Below are 22,495 nucleotides of genomic sequence, written 5' to 3'. Positions count from 1 at the left end.
GCTCTCTCCCCCAGGCTGAGTGCAGTGGCGCAATATCGGCTCATGGCAATCTCTGCCTCCCAGGTTCAAGCGATTCTCCTGCCTCAGCCTCCCAAGTAACTGGGATTACAGGCATGAGCCACTATGCCTGGCTAATTTTCATATTTTTAGTAGAGATGAGCTTTTACCATGTTGGCCAGGTGGGTCTCGAACTCCTGACCTTAACCGATCCACCCGCCTCAGCCTCCCAAAGTGCTGGGATTACAGGCGTGAGCCACTGGGCCCGGCCTCAGTATAATCTTATAAAAGAGATGTTTTGTCCAAAGTCACACAGCTCATGAGTGACAGCCAAGATGCGGAATCAACATGCCTGCCTCTTTCCACTGGGCAATGCTAGCTTTCACATTCTACTTAGACATGATGGTGGTCATAAAAAAGGTAAAAGCAGTTTTCCTTTCAAGAAAATGTGGATACAATTAGACAGAGCTATTGACGTATGTGAACACAGCACATTTCATTCTAAGATTCAATACTCTGTACTTAACTTCTACGTGGTATGTTGGAATTCCCTACTCAGCAGAACCCAGGCATGCCTCGTACTTCCCCTGCCTTCCTGCAGAGACCTGAACAGTGCTCAGCACACGGGCTGTTTTCATGAAATACTCATTGACTAACAGAATCTTTCAAGTGGCTATCTTGCAGGCTGGTCTCGAACTGCTGACCTCAAGTGATTCGCCTGCCTCGGCCTCCCAAAGTGCTGGGATTATAGGCGTGAGCCACTGTGCCTGACTGATTTCTTCTTTCTTTTGCGAATTTCATGTTCATGGTCGTTACTCATTTTTCTCACTTATTTTGAAATCTGCCAGGTGCAGTGGCTCACACCCTGTAATCCCAGCACTTGGGGAGCTGAGGTGGGTTGATCAATTGAGCCCAGGAGTTTTGAGACCAGTCTGAGCAACATGGCAAAACCCCGTTTCTACTAAAAACACAAAAAATTGGCTGGGCATGGTGATTCATGCCTGTAATCCCAGCACTTTGGGAAGCCAAGGTGGGTGGATCACCCGAGGTCAGGAATTTGAGGCCAGCCTGGCCAACATGGTGAAACCCCACCTCTACTAAAAATACAACTATTAGCCAGGCATGGTGGTACTTGACTGTATGTAATCCAAGCTACTTGGGAGGCTGAGGCAGGAGAATCGCTTGAATCTGGGAGGCAGAGGTTGCAGTGAGCCGAGATCGCGCCACTGCACTCCAGCCTGGGCGACAGAGCGAAACTCCATCTCAAAATTTAAAAAATTAAAAAAAAAAAAATTAGCTGGACATGGTGGCATGCGCCTGTAATCCCAGCTACTCAGGAGGCTGAGACAGGAGAATCGCTCGAACCCGGGAGGTGGAGCTTGCAGTGAGCTGAGATCGTGCCATTGCACTCCAGCCTCGGCAACAAGAGCAAAACTCCATCTCAAAAAACAAAAAACAAAAAAATTAGCCAGGTGTGGTGTGCATGCCTGTAGTCCCAGCTACTTGGGGGTGCTGAGATGGGAGAATCACCTGAGCCTGGGGGGGTCAAGGCTGCAGTGAGCCAAGATCCTGCCAGTGCACTCCACCCTGGGTGACACCGTGAAACTCCCATCTCAAAATAAATGAAAATAAAATAAAAATTTGAAATCTGTTTTTAAAAAATACTTACTGGTACTTCTAATATGTAGTGAGTGCTCTAGAAAATTGTGCTCCAAAAAGAATCTTCATAGAACAAATTTTAGTTTTAGAAAGTATAACAAAGATTCATGGCCGGGTGCAGAGCTCATGCCTGTAACCCCAACACTTTAGGAGGCCGAGGCACATGTATCACTCGAGCTCGAGAGCAGCCTAGGCAACATGGTAAAACTTTGTCTCTACTAAAAATGTAAACATTAGCTGGGTGTGGTGACGCATGCCTGTAGTCCAGCTACTTGGGAGGCTCAGGCAGAAAAATCACTTGAACCTAGTGGGTGGAGGTTGCAGTGAGCTGAGATGGCACCATTGCACTGCAGCCTGGGTGTCAGAGCCAGACTCCATCTTGAATAAATAAATAAATATTTTAAGTATAAAGATTTATAATTTAAAATATGAAAAATGAGGAGGTAAGGGAGCATCTGAGAGATGAGGGACAGGCTGGGGCTAAGAGATGCTCCCAGGCAAATCGCTGAAAATGAGAGCGCTGGGCCACATGATGCCAGTGGCTGCTTTAACACCGTTTCCTGGTTGGGCAGGCAGCTTGGTTAGACCACCAGGATGGAGCACCTCTTGAGCTTACTATCATACACAGAGCCATATGCCTGTCTTCTGACCAATCCTTCCACATTTCCTATTCTTCCTTTTATCCTTACCTGCTTTTCTTTCCTCTTTTACAAGGAATATACCCATCAGTGGTACTTGGAAAGTCTTGTACATTAGAAAGGCTGTTGTTTTAATCTAACTGCACTTAAACTCCTGACACTGTTTTTTTTTTTTATAAAGACAAAGTTTCGCCATGTTGGTCAGGCTGGTCTTGAACTCCCAACCTCAGGTGATCCGCCCACCTTGGCCTCCAAAGTGCTTGGATTACAGGCGTGAGCCACCACGCCCAGCCAACTCCTGACACTGTTAAACAAAGGCATTTTGTTTCCTGTTTGACAAGTTGAAAGCTTTTATTGGTACTTTCTTCCCCAAGACATGGTTAGTAACTGATCTATTTTTCTAGAATTAATATCCCCAAGTAGAAACTGTAAAACCCATACATAGTACAACACAGTAAATTACAAATGACATTATTAGACACTACTGCAGCAACAAAACTTTGGTTTATTTTCACTTGTGTTCAGACTTGCTAACCTAGTCTACACATACCTAGAAAGTCATATGCAAATGTTGATAGAAATAATAAACACGTGACTTTTTAGAAAAACATCTGTGTTCAACTTTTTTAAATTGAGATAGAGTCTCACTCTGTCACCCAGGCTGGAGTGCAGTGGCGCAATCTCGGCTCACTGCAACCTCTGCCACCCAGGTTCAAGCGATTCTTGTGCCTCAGCCTCCCGAGTGGCTGGGACCACAGGCACACGCCACCACATCCAGCCAATTTTTTTTGTATTTTTAGTAGAGATGGAGTTTCGTCATGTTGCCCAGGCTGGTCTTGAACTCCTGACCTCAGGTGATTCACCTGCCTTCTCTCCCAAAGTGCTGGGATTACAGGTGTCAGCCACTATACCTGGCCTGTGTTCAACTTTAATTGAACTTGAAAGAGTAAACTATCCAAAGCTGTTTGATTACAACTTACATTTTTCAGAAATACGTTTTCTGATCATAAGATTAATGTATGTATATTAAATACCTGCAAAATTATGTTTTTAATTACAAAGCAGAAAGAACCACCTAGAGTCAAACGAACTACTGTTAACTGTCCAGATTATAGTTCATGCTTTCCTTCTAATTTTTACCTAATGGAATCATGCTATAAATATCTAAATTTTTTTATATTAATATATCAAAAAATCTACATAGGTTAACAGAACTCTTAAATATTACCATACATCTCATTGTTCCACTTTACATTCCTGTCTGGTTTTAGCTTTGGGTGATAAGGAACGACTTCAGAATCATACTGGGACAACAAACAGAACATACCTTTCTCCGATCTTTAAGAATCCTATCCAAACTCTCCTCATTCACCTTGCTTGCGTAGTCATAAAAACTGTTTAAAAAACCATATAGTATTGTGACATGGACGTGCTTAGCTATATGTGTCTATGGGACAGCTGACCCTAATGAAGACCTAATTTCTCACCTTACATAGGTACATAAAGATAAATCAGTCTAAATGCTTTTCTGAAATGAGGTACCTTTTGCATTGAAGAATACTCAGAGATTGCTACATTCAAATGATGTTATTTTCACATGTGGGATGTGTCGATAGCAAGTAATTATAAAATGTGGGGTTTCAAATGGTTGTGACATCTTTTCTTTTACATCTTACCAATTACTTATGAAAAAAAGATAACGTAGCAGCTCATTTTCTGAGAAATGAAGAAGGGAAATAAGCATCTGTTGAATGTGTAAGAAGACACTGGGCTGCATTCCTCAGGCTGTTTCATCCCCTTCTTGCCTTAGTGCTGGGAGGTATTAGTTTGACCCAACAATTCCACAAATCGTATTTCCAATTTTGTAGATAAACACATGAAGGCCAAGTGACTTCCTCCAAATCACAGAGCTGGTAGACAGAAGGACTGGAATATGAAGCCAGGTCTGGCTAGCTTCAAACCTAATATAATCACCTCCAAAAGAGACCAACATGACCAGGATCCCATGGTGTGCATCCAGGTATAACGATGGGTGGGCCTCCTCTACCACTGAACTTGGGATTGGGAAGGCCACCCCTCTACCTCTCCCTACCACCATAAGCTCAGGCCTTATAAGCCAGAAAGGAGTCTGAGATATGGTAAACAAACAAACAAACAAAAACAAAAAAACACTGACTTGGAAGGCAAGAGACACAAGCTCCAGCTCCAGTTCTGTTTCTCACTGTATGATCTAGGGCAAGTCACTTAACCTGGTTTCCATTTCATTTTTTGCAAAATAAGGAGTTTGGAATAGACATGTTATCTAAGGTTTCTTTTGGCTCTAATAATTGAGTCTATTCTTTAAACTCAAATTCATGTTCTGGTACTGCTTTGCTGACAGTATTTTAATGATTCCTCAGAAGGCTAGGCAGGGTACACTTAGTGAGGCTTTGGACAGTCAGGACCAAATCAGACACCTTCGTAGACCAGACAGAGGCAATGTGTGAACCAGAGTCTAAACAAGTTCACTTGCTTGGAGATTCCACTCAAATGAACTGCTGGCTGCTCGTCTTGCTTCCCCAGTCCTCTTTCGGTTATGTGTAAATGTAAAAGAGGCAAGGTTCTCAGCCATCGTTGGCTTCCTTTATAGGTAGCCATCTTGCATGATGACAATTCTCTGAAGCAATCAATAGGTGGGGGGGGTGTGCGGGGGTGAATGTGACACAGGTCCCCAGGGGCTTTTGGGTGCAAGGGGGCTAGGTGTTTGGGCCAGCTGACAGTGGGGGAGGTCAGGGTGAAAGCTACAGGGAACACACAGCAGGAAGAGCTAAGCAGAAAGGGCTGGCTGGTGCTACGGAAGGAAGTGCTGATCAAGAACACTGATTGTATTCACGTGGGCAGTGCCAGAAGGAAAGTATTTGCCTGGCTTCTGGTAAGGGGTAAGAAGTAGGGTCTCAGGGAGTTTTATGAAACATAGAGTTGAAATCATGACCCTAGCCATTAGGTGAAAGGGTTTGGGGCTGAGAAAGGGGGCACAGGCCTGGTGGTGGTTTGCGGGGAAGTCCAGTGAGTAAGAGACCCTGAACTTTCCAGATCTTTCTGTTGTATGCTTTCTCCCTTGTGAAGAGAAGGGAGAGTGAGCGAGCACATTCACATAACTTCAAGCATCTCTTACTGTGCCTCATTCATAAGTGGAACTTCATCATAGGTATGTATCTATAGGAAAAACCATAGTGCATATAGACAGGGTTCAGTCCTATCCACAATTTCTGGGAGCTTTGGCACATATCCCCCGAGGATAAGCAGAGACTACTGTATTAACTTAAACACAAAAAGAAAGTTTTACGCTCCTTTTTCTTACATTTTTAAAGTTGAACACTGAACACATCTTATTCTTCTTAAAAACATCCATTAAGTTATTTTATGTTGATTAACTTTGTTCTCTGTAACTGAAGAGCCCTGGATAGGATGAGTGATTCTGAATCACTAAGGCCACAATTTCCACTCTCCCCCTTCCCCTCTCCTCACCTAACAGTGCTGTGTACATAGCACTCAATAAATACATGGATTTGGGCACCCTAGCGACTTTACAGCCACAATCAGCTACAGGCCTTAATTCACCAGTTTTTCATCAATCAATCCTTTTAATAAGGACTAAAAGCTTACATGCGGCTTACCTAAAAAGTTTTGAACAAGGCTGATGGTTGTGGATTTCTGTAATCAGAAAGAGGAAATACATCTTAGTTAATCATGTAAGGCACAGGCAACTATAAAATAGCTCAGGATTTTTTTTTAAACCAAAATCTCTGACAACAAAGACAGTTTTTTCCTCTGCCAAACAGTTGCTATGTGTCCACTAGTGAGGGCAGGGTGACTTCTGAACACTCACCCTGAGTGACACACTCAGAATAAAGGAGACTACAGAACCAAAGTTCTATTTCTTTTTGTCCATGTATGAAGAGTACATATCTGAAAGATATTATTCAGGAATATGCAGCTATCGTGTGCCTTATTCAATCTTATCTATTTAAAAAAAGGAAAGAAAAGTTCATTTGCCTAGCTAGACAGTAAGCTAACCCTCACCTCGGCTGGTCTGAAGGTAGAGTTATCTCAATTGATTGTTTATGGTTACAGACCTGAACCCTTATTCTACTCTTTCCCCCTCCTCACTACTTCACTTGACTAGTCTTATAAAATACATTAAAAAGAAAAATAGGGCCGGGCGCGGTGGCTCACGCCTGTAATCCCAGCATTTTGGGAGGCTGAGGCGGGTGGATTACGAGGTCAAGAGATCAAGACCATCCCGGTCAACATGGTGAAACCCTGTCTCTACTAAAAATACAAAAAATTAGCTGGACACGGTGATGCGTGCCTGTAATCCCAGCTACTCAGGAGGCTGAGGCAGGAGAATTGCCTGAACCCAGGAGGCGGAGGTTGCGGTGAGCCGAGATCGCGCCATTGCACTCCAGTCTGGGTAACAAGAGCGAAACTCCGTCTCAAAAAAAAAAAAAAAAAAAAGAAAGAAAAATAGGCCGGGCGCGGTGGCTCACACCTGTAATCCCGGCACTTTGGGAGGCTGAGACAGGCGGATCACAAGGTCAAGAGATTGAGATCATTCTGGCCAACACAGTGAAACCTCATCTCTACTAAAATATAAAAATTAGCTGGGCATGGTGGCACGCAGCTACTCGGGAAGCTGAGGCAGGAGAATTGCTTAAACCCAGGAGGCAGAGGTTGCAGTGAGCTAAGATCGCGCCACTGCACTCCAGCCTGGCGCCTGGCGACAGAGCAAGACTCTGTCTCAAAAAATAAAATCAAATAAAAATAGGCCAGGCATGGTGGCTCACACCTGTAATCCCAGCACTTTGGGAGGCCGAGGTGGGTGCATCACCTGAGATCAGGGGTTCAAGACTAGCCTGGCCAAAATGGTGAAACCCTGTCTCTACTAAAAATACAAAAATTAGCCGGGCACGATGGTGGGTGCCTGTAATTCCAGCTACTTGGGAGGCTAAAGTGTGGGAGAATCACTTGAACCCAGGAGGCGAAGGTTGCAGTGAGCCGAGATCGCGCCACTGCACTCCATTCTGGGTGACAGAGAGAGACTGCATCTCAAAAAAAAAAATAAATAAATAAATAAAACCTCATCTAGAAATATTTCCTTCTTTTTATCACTAAAAATGATAGAGGCCGAGTATGGTGGCTCACGCCTATAATCTCAGCACTTTAGGAGGTTGAGGCGGGCAGATCAGATCAAGACCATCCTGCCCAACATGCTGAAACCCCATCTCTACTAAAATACAAAAAAATTAGCTGGGCATGGTCGTGCATGCCTATAGTCCCAGCTATACTAACAGCTACTTGGGAGGCTGAGGCAGGGGAATCACTTGAACCTGGGAGGCAGAGGCTGAAGTGAGCCACAATCGTGCTACTGCACTCCAGCCTGGCAGCCTGGCAACAGAGCAAGACTCCATCTCAATCAATCAATCAATCAATCAATCAATCATCTTATTCTGGAGGATAAGCTATGCCAGAAAATCTCTTTATACAACTGGTAGTGGGTATTACTCAATGCACTTTACCTAATGTTTGACTTTTCAACCCAGGTTTTCCAGAGTTCCCAGTTTATGTTCTCAAATATATATTTATTTATTTTTGAGACAAGGTCTTGCTCCACCCAGGCTGGAATTCAGTGGCATGGTCACAGTTCACTGCACCCTCAATCTCCTGGGCTTAAGCTGGGGGCTCTCCTATCTTGTGCTGTACAATCTTTAACTTATTAGTGACATTCAGTTTATTGAAATGATTATGGATCTCATGGACAAAATGTCTGCTAGTATCTTAAATTTGTTGTTCCCATTGTAACATTTTTCTTTTAAAAATAAATAGGCTGGGTGCGGTGGCTCACGCCTGTAATCCCAGCACTTTGGGAGGCTGAGGCGGGTGGATCACCTGAGGTCAGGAGTTCAAGACCAGCCTGACCAATATGGTGAAACCCCGTCTCTATTAAGAAAAAAGTAAATTTTTTTAAAATAAAGAAATAAAAAAAGTAATAAAAAATTTTTAAAAAATTAAAAAATAAAATAAAATACAAATACAAATAAATACAGCGAGTGAGGTGGCTCACACCTGTAACATTTTTGAAGGCCAAGGTAGGAGGATCGCTTGAGGCCAGGAGTTCAGGGCTAGCCTGGACAATATAGTGAGACCCTGTCTCTACTAAAAATACAAAATTAGCCAGGCATGGTGGCGCGTGCCTGTAATCCCAGCTACTCAGGAGGCTGAGGCAAGAGAACTGCTTGAACTCAGGAGGTGGAGATTATGAGATCATGCCATTGCACTCCAGCCTGGGCAACAAGAGCAAAACTTGGTCTCAAAAAAAAAAAAAAAAAAAAAATTTTAATTATTTTATCATTTTATTTCTTTAAAAATAAATAAAGTCAGGGTTTTAATCAGAAGTGCTTTTTTGTGATCATGCCAGATAATAGGTTTTCCTTTCATGGTTTGCTGTCCATTAACTGCAGCTGGCAATTTAACCTTCGCCTACCAGTGTATGCTTGAAAACCCAGGTGCATATAATAAATAACTCCACAGATGGTCTAAGAAACAAAATTCTGTTTTAGGATTTTAAAGAATGAGGCAAAACAAAAACACCCTTGATGAAGGACTAGCTATACTATCTTACACAGACCAAGTCTTTTTTCTTTTTTGAGATGAGATCTTGCTCTGTTGCCCAGGCTGGAGTGCATTGGTATGATCACGGTTCACTGTAGCCTCAAACTTTTAGGCACAAGCAATCCTCCTGCCTCAGCCTCCTGAGTAGCTGGGACTACAGGACAGGAACACATCACCACACCTGACTAATTGTAAAAATCTCTTGTAGAGACAGGGTGTTGCCACCTTCTCTTGGTGGCACCAGGTGTTGCCACCAGGCTGGTCTTGAACTCCTGGCCTCAAGCAATCCTCCTGCCTCAGCCTCCCAAAGTTGGGATTACAGGTATGAGCAACTGCACCTGGCCTCAGGCCTTTACTTAGTAAAGAAGTCAATAATGTGATGAGTGGGTTTGATAGTTTTGATCCATTAGGGCAAGGGTATCCAATCTTTTGGCTTTCCTGGGTCACACTGCAAGAACAATTGTCTTGAGCCACACATAAAATATACTAACAATAGCTGATGAGCTTTAAAAAAATCTCATAATGTTTTAAGAAAGTTTATAAATTTGTGTTGGGCTGCATTCAAAGCTGTTGTGAGCTGTATGCAGCCTGCAGGACATGGGTTGGGCAAGCCTGCATTAGGAGGCAGTTCAGTCTCTTGATTCCTCCAATCCTAACCTAACCTCAATACAAACCCTTGGGGCCAGGCACAGGTGGCTCTTGCTTGTAATCCCAGCACTTTGGGAGGCTGAGGAGGGTGGATCAACTAAGGTCAGGAGTTCGAGACCAGTCTGACCAACATGGTGAAACTCTGTCTTTACTAAAAACACAAAAATTAGCCGGGCTTGGTGGCGTGCACCTGTAATCACAGCTGCTCAGGAAGCTCAGGCAGGAGAATCACTTTAACCCAGGAGGCAGAGGTTGCAGTGAGCCGAGATAGCACTACTGCATTCCAGCCTGGGTGACAGAATGAGACTGCATCTCAAAAAAAAAATATATACACCCTTGTCCCCTACCCCACATACTAGAAGCCTATCAGAAGAAGCTTGAAATTTTTTGCTTGCAACATGACCAAACTTGCCAACAGCATTTTTTTCGTTTTTTTCTCTTTGAGATGGAATTTTACTCTTGTTGCTAAGGCTGGAGTGTGATGGCACAATCTCGGCTCACTGCAACCTCTGTCTCCTGGGTTCAAGTGATTCCTTTGCCTCAGCTTCCTGAGTAGCTGGGGTTACAGGCATGCACCACCATGCCCAGCTAATTTTGTATTTTTAGTAAAGATGGGGTTTCTCCATGTTGGTCAGATTGGTCTCAAACTCCCGACCTCAGGTGATCCACCCACCTTGGCCTTCCAAAGTGCTGGGATTACAGGTGTGATACGCCATGCCCAGCTAGCCAACAGTATTTCAAACTGCAAACCACTCATCCCCACATATCTGTATTTTAGTCATCAAACAGGCCAGATTCCCTTATGTTCTCTGCAGTCCTCATTCTGTGCTCCCATGAATGTACTGCCCGTTAGGGTTACCTCCTTACTGACATCTCTACTCATCTCCCCACTAGCCGTTTTCTCTCTCCTTTGGGCACTTAGGGGATTTTCTTTATTACTTTCTTACAGCACTCTTCTTGCACGGTCTGGTAATTCTTCTTGCCTGTCTAATCCTGCTCACAGCTCTAGAAGGCAGGGGTGATTCTGGGGATTTCCTTCACTGTGCAGAACATGCCTCATATATGAAAGTTCTTCAATAAATGTTTGCTGCATAAATAAATGAAAAGTTCCTTGCTTTGTTCAGAGTATTAGGATATGCGGTTTGGTGATCTGCCTGAAGTGTACTCGAAAAGACTGTGACCTCTATTTATCAAAAGGAGACTGACCCAAAGAGAAGGGGGTGCATCTATAACTATACAGACGCCTTCATCTTCCCCAGATCTCTCCTCCAAAATGGGTATTTGGCTTATCCCACAGAAGGCTGTATAGGTTTAGCAAACATCCCATGTAAACACATGTAAACATTCTTGCTGGATCCCTTTAGAAGGACCAGCACAATACATGCATTCATCATAGTACGAGGTGATAATGGCAATGGGAAGAGCCTAATTTGCAAACCCGAGGTTCATGGTGGTTCAATCAAGTGGTCACACAGCAATTCAGTAAAAGTCACCCCCATTGGTGGGTAAGGAATACTTTATAGAAGACCCATACTTATTAGACACTCTGTTTTTTTGTTTTGTCTTGTTTAGAGCCAGTTTCACTTTGTTGTCCAGGCTGGAGTGCAGTGGGGCAATCTTGGCTCACCACAACCTCCGTCTCCTGGGTTCAAGCAAATCTATCTCAGCCTCCTGAGTAGCTGGGATTACAGGCGTGCATCACCATGCCTGGCTAATTTTCTATTTTTAGTAGAGACAGGGTTTCACCATGTTGGTCAGGCTGGTCTTGAACTCCCGACCTCAGGTGATCCGCCAGTCTCGGTCTTCCAAAGTGCTGGGATTATAGGCGTGAGCCATGGCGCCGGGCCTCTCTGACTTTATACTGACATGAAAACATTTCATATCATTTATTAGTACAAATAATTTTAGTGTTTTTCTTTTTTGTTTTTTTTTTTGTGACAAAGTCTCACTCTTGTTACCCAGGCTGGAGTGCAATGGTGTGATCTCGGCTAACTGCAACCTCTGCCTCCTGGGTTCAAGCGATTCTCTTGCTTCAGTCTCCTGAGTAGCTGGGATGACAGGTACCTGCCACATGCCTGACAAATTTTTGTATTTTTAGTAGAGAAGGGGTTTCACCATGTTGGCCAGGCTGGTCTCAAACTCCTGACTTTAGGTGATCTGCCCGCCTCGGCCTCCCAAAATGCTGGACAGGCATGAACTACCACCTCGGCCTTATTTTAGTTTTTTTTTCTACGTACTCTTTTAATTTTTTAGGATAAAATCAGTTAAGGGCAAAACAACTAAACAAACAGTAAGTAAATACATGAAAAAGATATTTACTTACCAACTACCGAGAAATGTACTTACCAATGACTTGCAGAAATTCTGTGTTGCTGATCTGCGAGCCACTGATGCTAAAGGTTTCCTCCTGTCTTACCTCTCCCAGCAAAAATCCTTCCTAAAAGTAATACAAGAAAATAGCTGTAGACTGAAAATAAAAATGACTTTTACTGAAATTAAGAGAAACTGAGGTCATATAAACTTATAGTAATTTTCACAATAATCCAAACAAGCTTCCCATGTGAACCACTGTTCTATAAACCTACAAAGAGTAAAGCACTCTGAGCTATATCTGTTAGATTATTCCAAGAAAGGATTCTATAACAAGATAAAACATTATTTTAATCCCTTCAACTCTTCCATCTTTTGAAGAGTGAATTTCATCACCTAAATCTTAAGTACCCATGTCAACAAACTCAGGAAGTAGAAACATTTCAAAGTTGTTTTCTTGAAATCATATACAATGTATTTCATTGTCATAAAAACGTTGCTGATGATGAAAAGATAAAGTTAACATAATGCCAAGTAAATGCTTTTATACAGGCTGGCATAGAAAATTAGGATTTTAGCAAAACAATTAAATTTCCTATCATCCACATGAACATTTTTCTTTTTTTTTTGAGACAGAGTTTCGCTCTTGTTGCCCAGGCTGGAGTGCAATGGCTTGATCTCGGCTTATCGCAACCTCCGCCTCCTGGGTTCAAGCAATTCTCCTGCCTCAGCCTCCAGAGTAGCTGGGACTACAGGCATGCGCCACCATGCCCAGCTAATTTTTGTATTTTTAGTAGAGACGGGGTTTCACCATGTTGACCAAGATGGTCTCGATCTCTTGACCTCGTGATCCACCCGCCTCGGCCTCCCAAAGTGCTGGGATTATAGGCGTGAGCCACCGCGCCCGGCCTTAACATTTTTCTTTAATAAATGCAGAGGTTAACTGATTTACACTTTTGGAGGGCATTTACCACCACTGTTGATTCTAGATTACTGGCTTATCACCTACTCTTTGCGTACTTGCTACCATGTTCTGCACAAGCACAGCTGGGAGAAGACATACTCTAAATCCTAAAGTAACTTTCCCGTACAGAGGGTAAACTGAGAAGCTGTCCTGGAATCTCTCTCCCCAGATAGCACAGGGCTTCCTCCTTTCCTGCATTCAGGTCTTTACACAAATGGCAACTTATCAAAGAAGTCTTGCCTGATCAACTTCATGGAAATAGCATCTGCCCACTTTACCTTACAATCTTTATCTTCTTAGTCTTCTCACTATCCATCATATTATATATTTATAAATACATTTATTATCCCTGGCCAGGATGTAAACTCCATGAGAGCAGGGACTGTGTGCTTGTTAACTGCTCTGTCTCAGCACCCAGCACAATGCCTAACACTTAGTAGGTGCCTCGCTAACACTGGTTGAATAAATTTGTTGAAACAATGCCTTTGTACTATATATCCTTCTATTCTAAGTTCATCCTTCAAATCAATTAAGGAAATTTCCTAGTTTAAAAACATTTCCAGTTTAGTGAGAATCTATGGGATTGAGGGGGAAGACAGATGCTTTACAGCCAAGTTTTTGTATTTAATTTGAGGAGTGGGAGTGCCCTAAAATACTAAACCATCACAGAGCATTTCTTAAATTAAGAATTGTATTATAGGCCAGGCATGGTGGCTCTTGCTTGTAATCCCAGAACTTTGGGAAGCCTAAGCAGGCGGATCGTCTGAGATCAGGAGTTCGAGACCAGCCTGGCCAATATGGAGAAACCCTGTCTCTACTAAAAATACAAAAACTAGCCAGGTGTGGTGATGTATGCCTGTAATCCCAGCTACTCAGGGGCTGAGGCAGAAGAATTGCTTGAACCTGGGAGGTAGAGGTTGCAGTGAGCCAAGATCGTGCCACCACACTCAATCCTGGGCAACAGAGCGAGACTCTGTCTCAAATAAATAAATAAATAAATAAATAAGAAATATATATACTCCCTTAAAAAAAACTCTCTCAGACCCAAAGGAGTGTCCATGACTGCTAATTTAAGAAATATTGGCTAAATAAGCTTGTTTTATCCTATGAAAATCTTTCAGTTATGAATTCTCACCACAAAAGCAGCTTTGTCTTGTCACAAGCAAAAGACAAACAAAATAAACAAAAGAAACTCCACTTTCAAAAAATCAAAGTGAAAAAATAATTTCATATTCACACAGAACTTTAGACCTTAAGAATATAGCTGGATTTGGATTCTACAGTATTGGGTTGCCGGATTTAGCAAAAAAGTTACAAGACACCAAAATTTTATTTTCAGATAAATAATTATTTTGTAAAGTTTCAGGATATACTTATACTATAAATTAATTGCTATTTATCCAAAATTCAAATTTAACTGAGTGTCCTGTATTTCATCTGGTAATCCCACAACAGTCTTCCGTTTGAGGAATAATGATATAAATCGACAGTGACATCAAGAAATTCTAGGTCAGATGAGGTGGCTCACGCCTGTAATCTCAACACTTTAAGAGGCCAAAGAGGGAAGATTGCTTGAGGCCAGGAGGTTGAGACCAGCCTGGGCAACATAGTGAGACCTTGTCTGTAGCTATTTTTAAAAAAAGGACATTCTGTGGCTGGGCACAGTGGCTCATGCCTGTAATTCCAGCACTTTGGGAGGCCGAGGTGGGTGGATCACCTGAGATCAGGAGATCGAGACCAGCCTGACCAACATGGAGAAATCCCATCTCTATTAAAAAATACAAAAAATTAGCTGGGCGTGGTGGCACATGCTTGTAATCCCAGCTACTCGGGAGACTGAGGCAGGAGAATTGCTTGAACCCAGGAGGCGGAGGTTGCGGTGAGCTGAGATCACACCATTGTACTCCAGCCTGGGCAACAAGAGCGAAACTCCATCTCAAAAAATACAATAAAAATAAAAATAAATAGGGATATTCGAAAGCCAAGTACAAGAGGAAGGTTTAGACATATACTGGTCTGCATTATCTGAATCACTGTTACTTTATAATAGGAGTTGGCAAACTGTGGCATAGGGACTAATTCCAGCCTAATGCTTATTAATATATGGCCTGTAAGCTAACAATGGTTTCTATGTTTTTATTTTATTATTATTTTTTGAGATGGAGTTTCGCTCTTGTTGCCCAGGCTGGAGTGCAATGGCACGATCTCAGCTCACTGCAACCCCCACCTCCCAAGTTCAAACGATTCTCCTGCCACAGCCTCCCGAGTATCTGGGATTACAGGCTTGCGCCACCGCGCCCAGCTAATTTTGTATTTATAGTAGAGGTGGGGTTTCTCCATGTTGGACAGGCTGGACTCGAAGTCTTGACCTCAAGTGCTCTGCCTGCCTCAGCCTCCCAAAGTGCTGGGATTACAGGAATTAGCTACCACGCCTGGCCAAGAACACAGTCTCCTTGAATCTTTTACTGTCTATCGCTGCTTTCTGCCAGTAACAGCAGAGTTGAATAGTTGCTATAGAGACCATATGGCTTACAACGCCCAGAGTTTACTATCTGGTCCTGTACAGAAAAGTATGCTAGCCCCAGGTCTACAGATGAGTGGTCTTAAATTAATTTCTTGTCTGGACAAAATAAGCATGTACTGCAAAAGTAAATTGTTGGTTCTTCAACCTTAAAATTGAATTTATTTTCAAGGATTCCACATCTATAATTGTGGCAAAGTTAATATCAACAAGCATGGATGGTCATATAAAACACAGTTGCCAACTATTGGCATTAGTGAAAATTTCTATGAAGTCTAGTACCACGCCTTGCACAGAGTAGATATTAAGGGAATATCTCTTCAATTAATTGTTTTCAACAGGTAGCTGCTTGCTCTTACAGTAATCTTGTCATATACATAAACTGTGATTATTACTAGGCATTCTAAGAAATAGTGTAAAGGACTCATTTTTAATAGTCCATGGACACTTAAAAAAAAACCCTTACATATGGAACTATATTACATTATTAAATAGCTGGCTGTAATACCCTAGGCCATAGTGTTCAAAGCTGCCTCTGGAAAAACCCATGCTCTATATATTCCTATTGCTGTCATTAAGTTCAACCATCAACACTGAAGAGATGAAAGGTACAATAATTTAATTGCATTCAGTTTACTAACGGAATCACCTCTCTGTGAAATCAGTTTTTATTAAGGGAAACTAAGATTGCTGACATCAAACCAAATGCAGTTCCTCCTTCTGCAGTGTACCATTTTGCTTTGTAATGACAACCAAAAACCCCACACATAGGTTTAATGAGTTTGAATCATTCACTGTTAACATCACTTAAAATAATCCCCCAATTTGGTGGCCAAATTATATACTTCCTTTAAGAGAGAAGTGATCTAGTTTCACAAAGCATTTCCAATCAGAGGCCAATGACGTTAAAAGACAATTTGTAAAATAAAGACACTGAAACAGAGAGGATCTGCTCCTGCTACGGGCTCCAAAGCCTATGTATTTCCGTTAATTCACTCGTGGGCCTGTCACTTCCCTATTTCACTGTGACTAGTCCCGTCCTCTGAGAACTCTAGCCAAAGAACTAAACACGCAACTTCAAGGAAATACAAATAGACCCTGCATCTAACGCTCCTGTTTACATTCTCCATTTTGCATCGGGGCGAAGAAAACACACAATCGTGTCTAACAAGTATGAACAGTGACAGCCATGGTTTCACTCGTAGCACCCCCACGACAACCTGTGAGATCGGCGGGCGGGGCTGAGTACCTCGCCTCCTGGACTAAACGCCCGGCCTCTAGATTCCTTCCCGACCCCGTGCGCCCCTCCTAAGTCTAGAAGCCTGACTCTCAGAGAGGGGCAGGCGCTCGGTTTACACCGAGCGACTCCTGACACTGCAGGAGGCCAAGCGGGGCAGCTTTGCTGCACAGGAGACGGCTGTCCCGGGACGGCCGAGCGGCGGAGAGCTCGAAGCGAAGGGGCCCGTCCCGGGGGCGAAGGAGCCCCCAGAGGCAAGAGCTCACCGGGGGGGGGGGGAGCCGCCCGGGTCACCAGCTCCTCCGGCCGGCCCTGGTGCCCAGAGGGCGAGCCGCATGCGGTCCCAGCTTGGCCGCGAGCGCCGGTCTGAGACAGAGGCTGAAATCCCCCAGCGGCTGCGGCAGGGGGCCCGGCACCTACGTGGTCCGCGTTGCTGTTGGCGCTGTGGAAACACACAGCACTGAAGGTGTAGCCCGAAATGGACGCCGCCATGATGGAAATCTCCAGCTCCCCCATCATGCCCCGCGGAGGGCACACGGCCTTCCGGCCGGCCCTACCCCTTGGCATCATGGGAAATGGAGTCTGCAGCTGGCAGCCGCCGAGAGCCCTGAGCGCCCCCTAGCGATTGGAAGGACCCTGGCACTGTAACCTCCACAGAGGTGTCGCTCCTGACACGCCTCAGACAGCGGTTGATCGTTCCCTAAACAGTTCTTTCCCTTTGCAAATGAAACTCTTAGTACTAAAAGCCAACGTTCAGGCCCGGCGCGATGGCTCACACCTGGAATCCCAGTACTTTGGGAGGCCGAGGTGGGCGGATCACGAGGTCAGGAGATCGAGATCCTGGCTAACAAGGTGAAACCCCGTCTCTACCAAAAATACAAAAAATTAGCCGGGCGTGGTGGTACGCGCCTGTAGTTCCAGCTACTCGGGAGACTGAGGCAGTAGAATTGCTTGAACCCAGGAGGTGGAGGTTGCAGTGAGCCGGGATCGCACCACTGTACTCCAGCCTGGGTGACAGAGCCAGTTTCTGTCTAAAAAAAGAAAAAGAAAAAAAAAAAAGCAAACATTTAAGGCTGGGCGCGGTGGCTCACGCCTGTACCCAGCAGTTTAGGAGGTCAAGGCAGGAGTATCACCTGAGGTCAGGAGTTCAAGACCAGCCTGGCCAACATGATGAGACCCTCCCCCCACCCCACGTTGGAAGCCCTGCTCTTGGGAAGGGGGCCTCCTGTGAGGGGCTCAGGCCTCCCAGGGAACTTCCCTGTGTCCAGCCCAGAGCAACCCCCTCCAAAGGTGACCTTAGGGCTGTGGCTCAGGGCAGGTGCGTCCTGCTGGATGAGAGGCCGATTGCTCAGGCAGCAAGGTTTTCCTTGTGAAAGGACAGCTTTCTGCTTCACCTGTCTGTACTTGTGAGCACCTGCCCAGTCCACCGCCTGGCCACAGCCAGGGAGACTGAGTCAGCACCACAGGCGTCCTGGAGCTGTATTTAACTTGTAAAATGGGACAGGCAAAGGAAGATGGTGGGGTCCTGAGGAAGGAGCCTCAGGAGGCTGAGGCACGAGAATTGCTTGAACCCGGGAGGCAGAGGTTGCCATGTGCCAAGTCTGAAATTCAGCGACCCTCGAGGCACGTCGCTTCCCCAATGGACCTACCGAATAAGGCCACCTTATTCGGAACTGAGTGGGGGAGGAAATGATGGTCAGTGGGGCTCTCTTGACCTCAGGAGCCACCAACCCCACCCCCAACCCTTCCCACCTCATCTGCCAGTCAGCCTCACCTGGAGGCCCTGCAGGGCACTGCCCCAAACGACTTTGCCATCTGAAAATAGGGCACCCTCCAGCCCAACATAGGAAAAAGTGTTGGGTCCTTCTCAAAATGTGGGGGTACCTTACATGCAGGGCTCCCATTCTGCACGTCTAAGGTGGGGCCCTGGCATCCTATTTAAAATTTTTATTTTATTATTATTATTTTTGAGATAGGGTCTCACTCTGTTGCCCAAGCTGGAGTGTACTTGCGTGATCTTGGCTCACTGCAACTTCCGCCTCCTGGGCTCAATAGATCCTCCCAACTCAGCCTCCCAAGTAGCTGGGACCACAGGCACACACCACAATGCCCAGCTAATTTTAATATTTGTTGTAGAGATGGGGTCTTGAAATATTGCCCAGGTTGCTCTTGAACTCCTTGGCTCAAACAATCCACCCGCCTTGGCTGCCCAAAGTGCTGGGATCACAGGCGTGAGCCACTGTGCCCAGCTGACAGCCTTATTTTTCAATAAGGCTGTAACTACTGCATAGGCCGCTTTTTGTCGTCCCTCAGCTGTCACTATTGAACTCCCATTTACAAAAAGGCAAGGTCTGGGCTAGAGAGAGAAAGGTTAGAGGCCCTCCCGAGGTGTAACAAATGTATCCATTAGCTTAGGACAGGAATGGGCGGGGGAGGGGGAATGGGATGGAAGAGGAAACAAAGCAGCCAAGTTGAGTAGAGAAGTGAGAGGAAAGCTGACTGAAGGATTTTTAAAGAGAAAGTAAGACTCAGAGTGTAGAGCAATGGTAAAGAAGGCATTTTTTTTCTTTTCTTTATGGAAAGCCCTAGTTTGGGTAGGTCTTGGGCTAGGCATCTTAATGATGACTTGGGGTCTAAGCGGGACTTCTGGTTCCCCATAGTTGGCTTTTGTGGGGCAGTCGAAGGTGAGGAAGGGATAGGAACACTACTACACCCAACACGGGCAGAAGAGTTCCTTTCCCGGAGGAGGTGGCGGAGAAAACCTACAGGCTATAATGATTATAACAAGGAAGAAAATAAAAAGAGACAGGGCTAGGGCTATCTGCCACATGGCAAAATTAGAGGTTACCATAAAGACAGTACCACATACAAGACTGACAGACAAAGAGTGGGTGCCCCCCCAAACGGGAGACCAGTCTGATGCCTTCCCGGTCACGTTCCCGTGGAACGGCGGGTTGAGGCCCACACAAGCCCCGTAGCTGTCAGGCCATGGGACTACACATAAACAAACTCACTCACTCACTCACTCACTCACACCGGAATTAGGAAGAAAGGGAGAAAAATAGAGTTAAAGTAGAAAGCGGGAGAAAGTAGTTAAAAATAGAAAGCTGCCGCCATCTTAAGGGTGCGGTCCAGCCGCAATCTTAGGTGGAAGAGAAAGCTAAGAGTGTGAAGCGGCCGCCATCTCAAGGGCGTGGTACGGCCACCATTGTGGGAGGGAGAAAGAGAGAAAGCTAAGAGAGAGACAGAAAAAGAAAGAAGCCGAAAATACAGTTTGTTTGTTTTTTTTTAAATAAACGGGAGCCTTTTATGCCAAATGGGCTAATTTAAAACAACAAATTTGGTATGAGCCGGGGGTAATGGGGCTTCTGAATACCCACACCTTAATCGCTGCTGCGGGGGTGGTCGGAAGAGCGGCTAAGCATCCCAGGCCATGCTTAACGAGCACCGACAACGAGAGGGTTCATGAAAGTGGGGATGTCTCCCTCCAAATCCTGACCCTGACCTTGTGCTCCCCGGTCCGGCGTTGAGTGGAGGAATCAGTTTCCCCCAGGAGGGGTCTTACAACTCCTCCCGGGTATCGGCACCACTTGTAAGCTTTGTTCTTGGGTTCTTGCCACGTTTGAAACAAAGAAACTGAAGCCAGCACGAAGATAATCCAATGCGAAGGAATTTATTCAGGCTCCCGGGTGAGGTTCTGTGGTCCAGACAGGAGGAGCCAGAGAAGTCACGCGGAATCCTCTCACGCACGGGGTTTTATAGGGAGTGGAGGTGTTTGGCTGTGCCCAAGGTGAGTGGGACAAAATGGAGGGGAGTGGGACCCGGATGGAACAAAATGGAGGGGAGTGGGGCCCAGATAGGACAAAATAGTAGGCAGGGAGAGGGGCCCAGATAGGACAAAGTAGTAGGCAGGAAGACAAAATGGCAGGCACAGGGTGGGGCCTGCAGAAGACAAAATGACAGGCACAGAGTGGGGCCTGCAGAAGACAAAATGGTAGGTAGGGAGTGGGGCCTGGATGGGACAAAATGGTATCAGGTAGGTTCTGATGGGGCTTTTTTCCCAGACTCCCGGAGAGGGGGAGGGGGCATGTCTGAGCCCCCGGAGAGGGGGAGGGGGTGTGTCCGAGCTCCCGGAGAGGGGAAGGGGTGTGTCTGAGCCCCCGGAGAGGGGAAGGGGTGTGTCTGAGCCCCTGGAGAGGCAACCGGCCCTGCTCTGTCACCAGCCCCATTGAGATGTCATAAGAGCCCAGCTGCCCAGTGCCCCACCCGGACACAGACTAGTGGGTGACTCAGGACTACCCTCTCCATTTCTGACCATTGTATTGGTCTGTGCACAACTTTCCTAACATGGGAAATTTACTAAGTGTATTTTGTTCCTGGGTACACCGCAGGCTCCAGCAGCAGTGGCAACTGCAAGGGTCACCTCCAGTCCACACAAACTCTTCAGCCGGCCAGGTTCACCCCGCAGTTCCTGCGCGTGCGCCTGCCCCACCATGGTCACCTAACGTCCATGAAGACTCTTCAACTCGCCAGGTTCACCCCGCAGTTCCTGCGCGTGCGCCTGCCCCGGGAGCGCTAAACTCTCATCGCTTCACCTTGTCCCCCGAGCCGGGTCTTCGACTTTGCATAGTAGTCAGCTGCAAGACCCTGAGCTCCAGCAACCAACAGTGGGACCCTCCTCCCCGGGTCTGGAGGCCCCCATCGAGCAAGAAACCTGTGCTGCCTCCACACAACTTTGCAGGCAGCAGAAACACCGTGGGGAAAGCGCCGGGCCAGACCCCAAAGGCGGAGGTGGGGGCGGCGGAAGAAGAGCTGGAAGAAGCGATGGAAGTGGACCATCAGGTAGAGACCCAGGGGCAGGAGGAGGAGAAAGGGGGCCCCTGTAGCAGTGGGGGAGCAGCATCTATCTCGAGGCCCCTGGAGACTCAGGGAAACCTCGCTTCCGTCGACTGCAGTCCCAGGGCCTTAAAGGGAAATGTCCATAGCAGGAGCCTGACAGAAATGAACAGGGCTGACAAGGCCCAGGTGCCTGTGAGTTTCCACTCCAAGGGCCATGGAGTGCCCAGCGCACACAGCCCTGCAGGAGGCGTCCTTCCCTTTGGGAAGCCTGACGCAGTGTGGGGATCACTCCAGTGTAGAGACCCCTAAGTGTCTCCGCCATAATGGAGTTTGAGCCCATACACGTTTTTCCCCCCTGGAAGCAGTTGAGCTGAGGGAAAGAAGGAACTGAAAGGAGTTTGATATTGCAAAAGTCTATTTCTGGTTCACTGACCTAATATTATGGCTGGGTGAAGGCTGTGTGGTTTTATTAGACATTGTGTTTCTTGAAGTTTTTGTACTGGGCTAGTTTTATCACTTTGTTTACCAAGTATTCACTGAAGCTTGTGATTATTCTCATGCCATTTGAAATTGTTGTCCTCAAGATTTATCGCTTGCTTTGACAGTTGTAAAATGTTATCTTATTCCTGTAAGTAGAAAAGGTCATCTATTTGTTTTATGATTTTTTGGATCAATCTTTATGTACTAGGTGCTGGGGAAAGACCACCTCCGCAGTTCCTCGGATTCCCCCATGGAATGGGAGGACACCCAGCCCAAGGATGCTGCAGCCCTTGCAGTAAGCAGCTGTTCCCTACCCACAGCTGGCAGCCAAAGTCTCCGACTGGTCCCTCCCCAGGAATGGAGGTGGGGGAGAGCTGAGGGGCCCCTACCCGCTAAACGTCCCCGCTGATCCCCGGAAGGATTCGGAGTCACCACAGGCAGACGTACAAGACCAACATCCAGGAGACTGAAAAAGCGACATGGGAGAATAAAGATGTGATAAACTGCAGTGCCAGCCAGCCTGCCCCGATCTCTCCCCACCCTGCCCCAAT

General features: G+C 45.8%; 1 protein-coding gene across 5 annotated transcripts in view; it reads right to left on the bottom strand.

The window, feature by feature from the left end:
• LOC105730286 (BRISC complex subunit Abraxas 2-like) overlaps window positions 1-17,137 on the bottom strand; it is a 32,091-nt gene extending 14,954 nt beyond the window's left edge. For all 5 annotated transcript variants that reach the window (XM_064367894.1, XM_064367895.1, XM_064367896.1 and 2 more), the window contains exons 1-4: window positions 17,046-17,137; window positions 11,940-12,030; window positions 5,951-5,987; window positions 3,622-3,688 (exon numbers count right to left, since the gene is read on the bottom strand). In XM_064367894.1, the coding sequence (XP_064223964.1) occupies window positions 3,622-3,688; window positions 5,951-5,987; window positions 11,940-12,030; window positions 17,046-17,117 (267 nt within the window). In that variant the 5' untranslated portion in view covers window positions 17,118-17,137. The remainder of the gene's footprint in view (window positions 1-3,621; window positions 3,689-5,950; window positions 5,988-11,939; window positions 12,031-17,045) is intronic.
• Window positions 17,138-22,495: the final 5,358 nt, after the last annotated feature.

This window comes from Aotus nancymaae, unplaced genomic scaffold, assembly GCF_030222135.1.
Source record: "Aotus nancymaae isolate 86718 unplaced genomic scaffold, 86718_ANA_hifiasm-v0.15.2.pri h1tg000076l, whole genome shotgun sequence".
Taxonomy (NCBI): domain Eukaryota; kingdom Metazoa; phylum Chordata; class Mammalia; order Primates; family Aotidae; genus Aotus; species Aotus nancymaae.
Note: the sequence above shows the minus strand (reverse complement) of the source record. Positions and strands in the feature narration are given on the sequence as shown.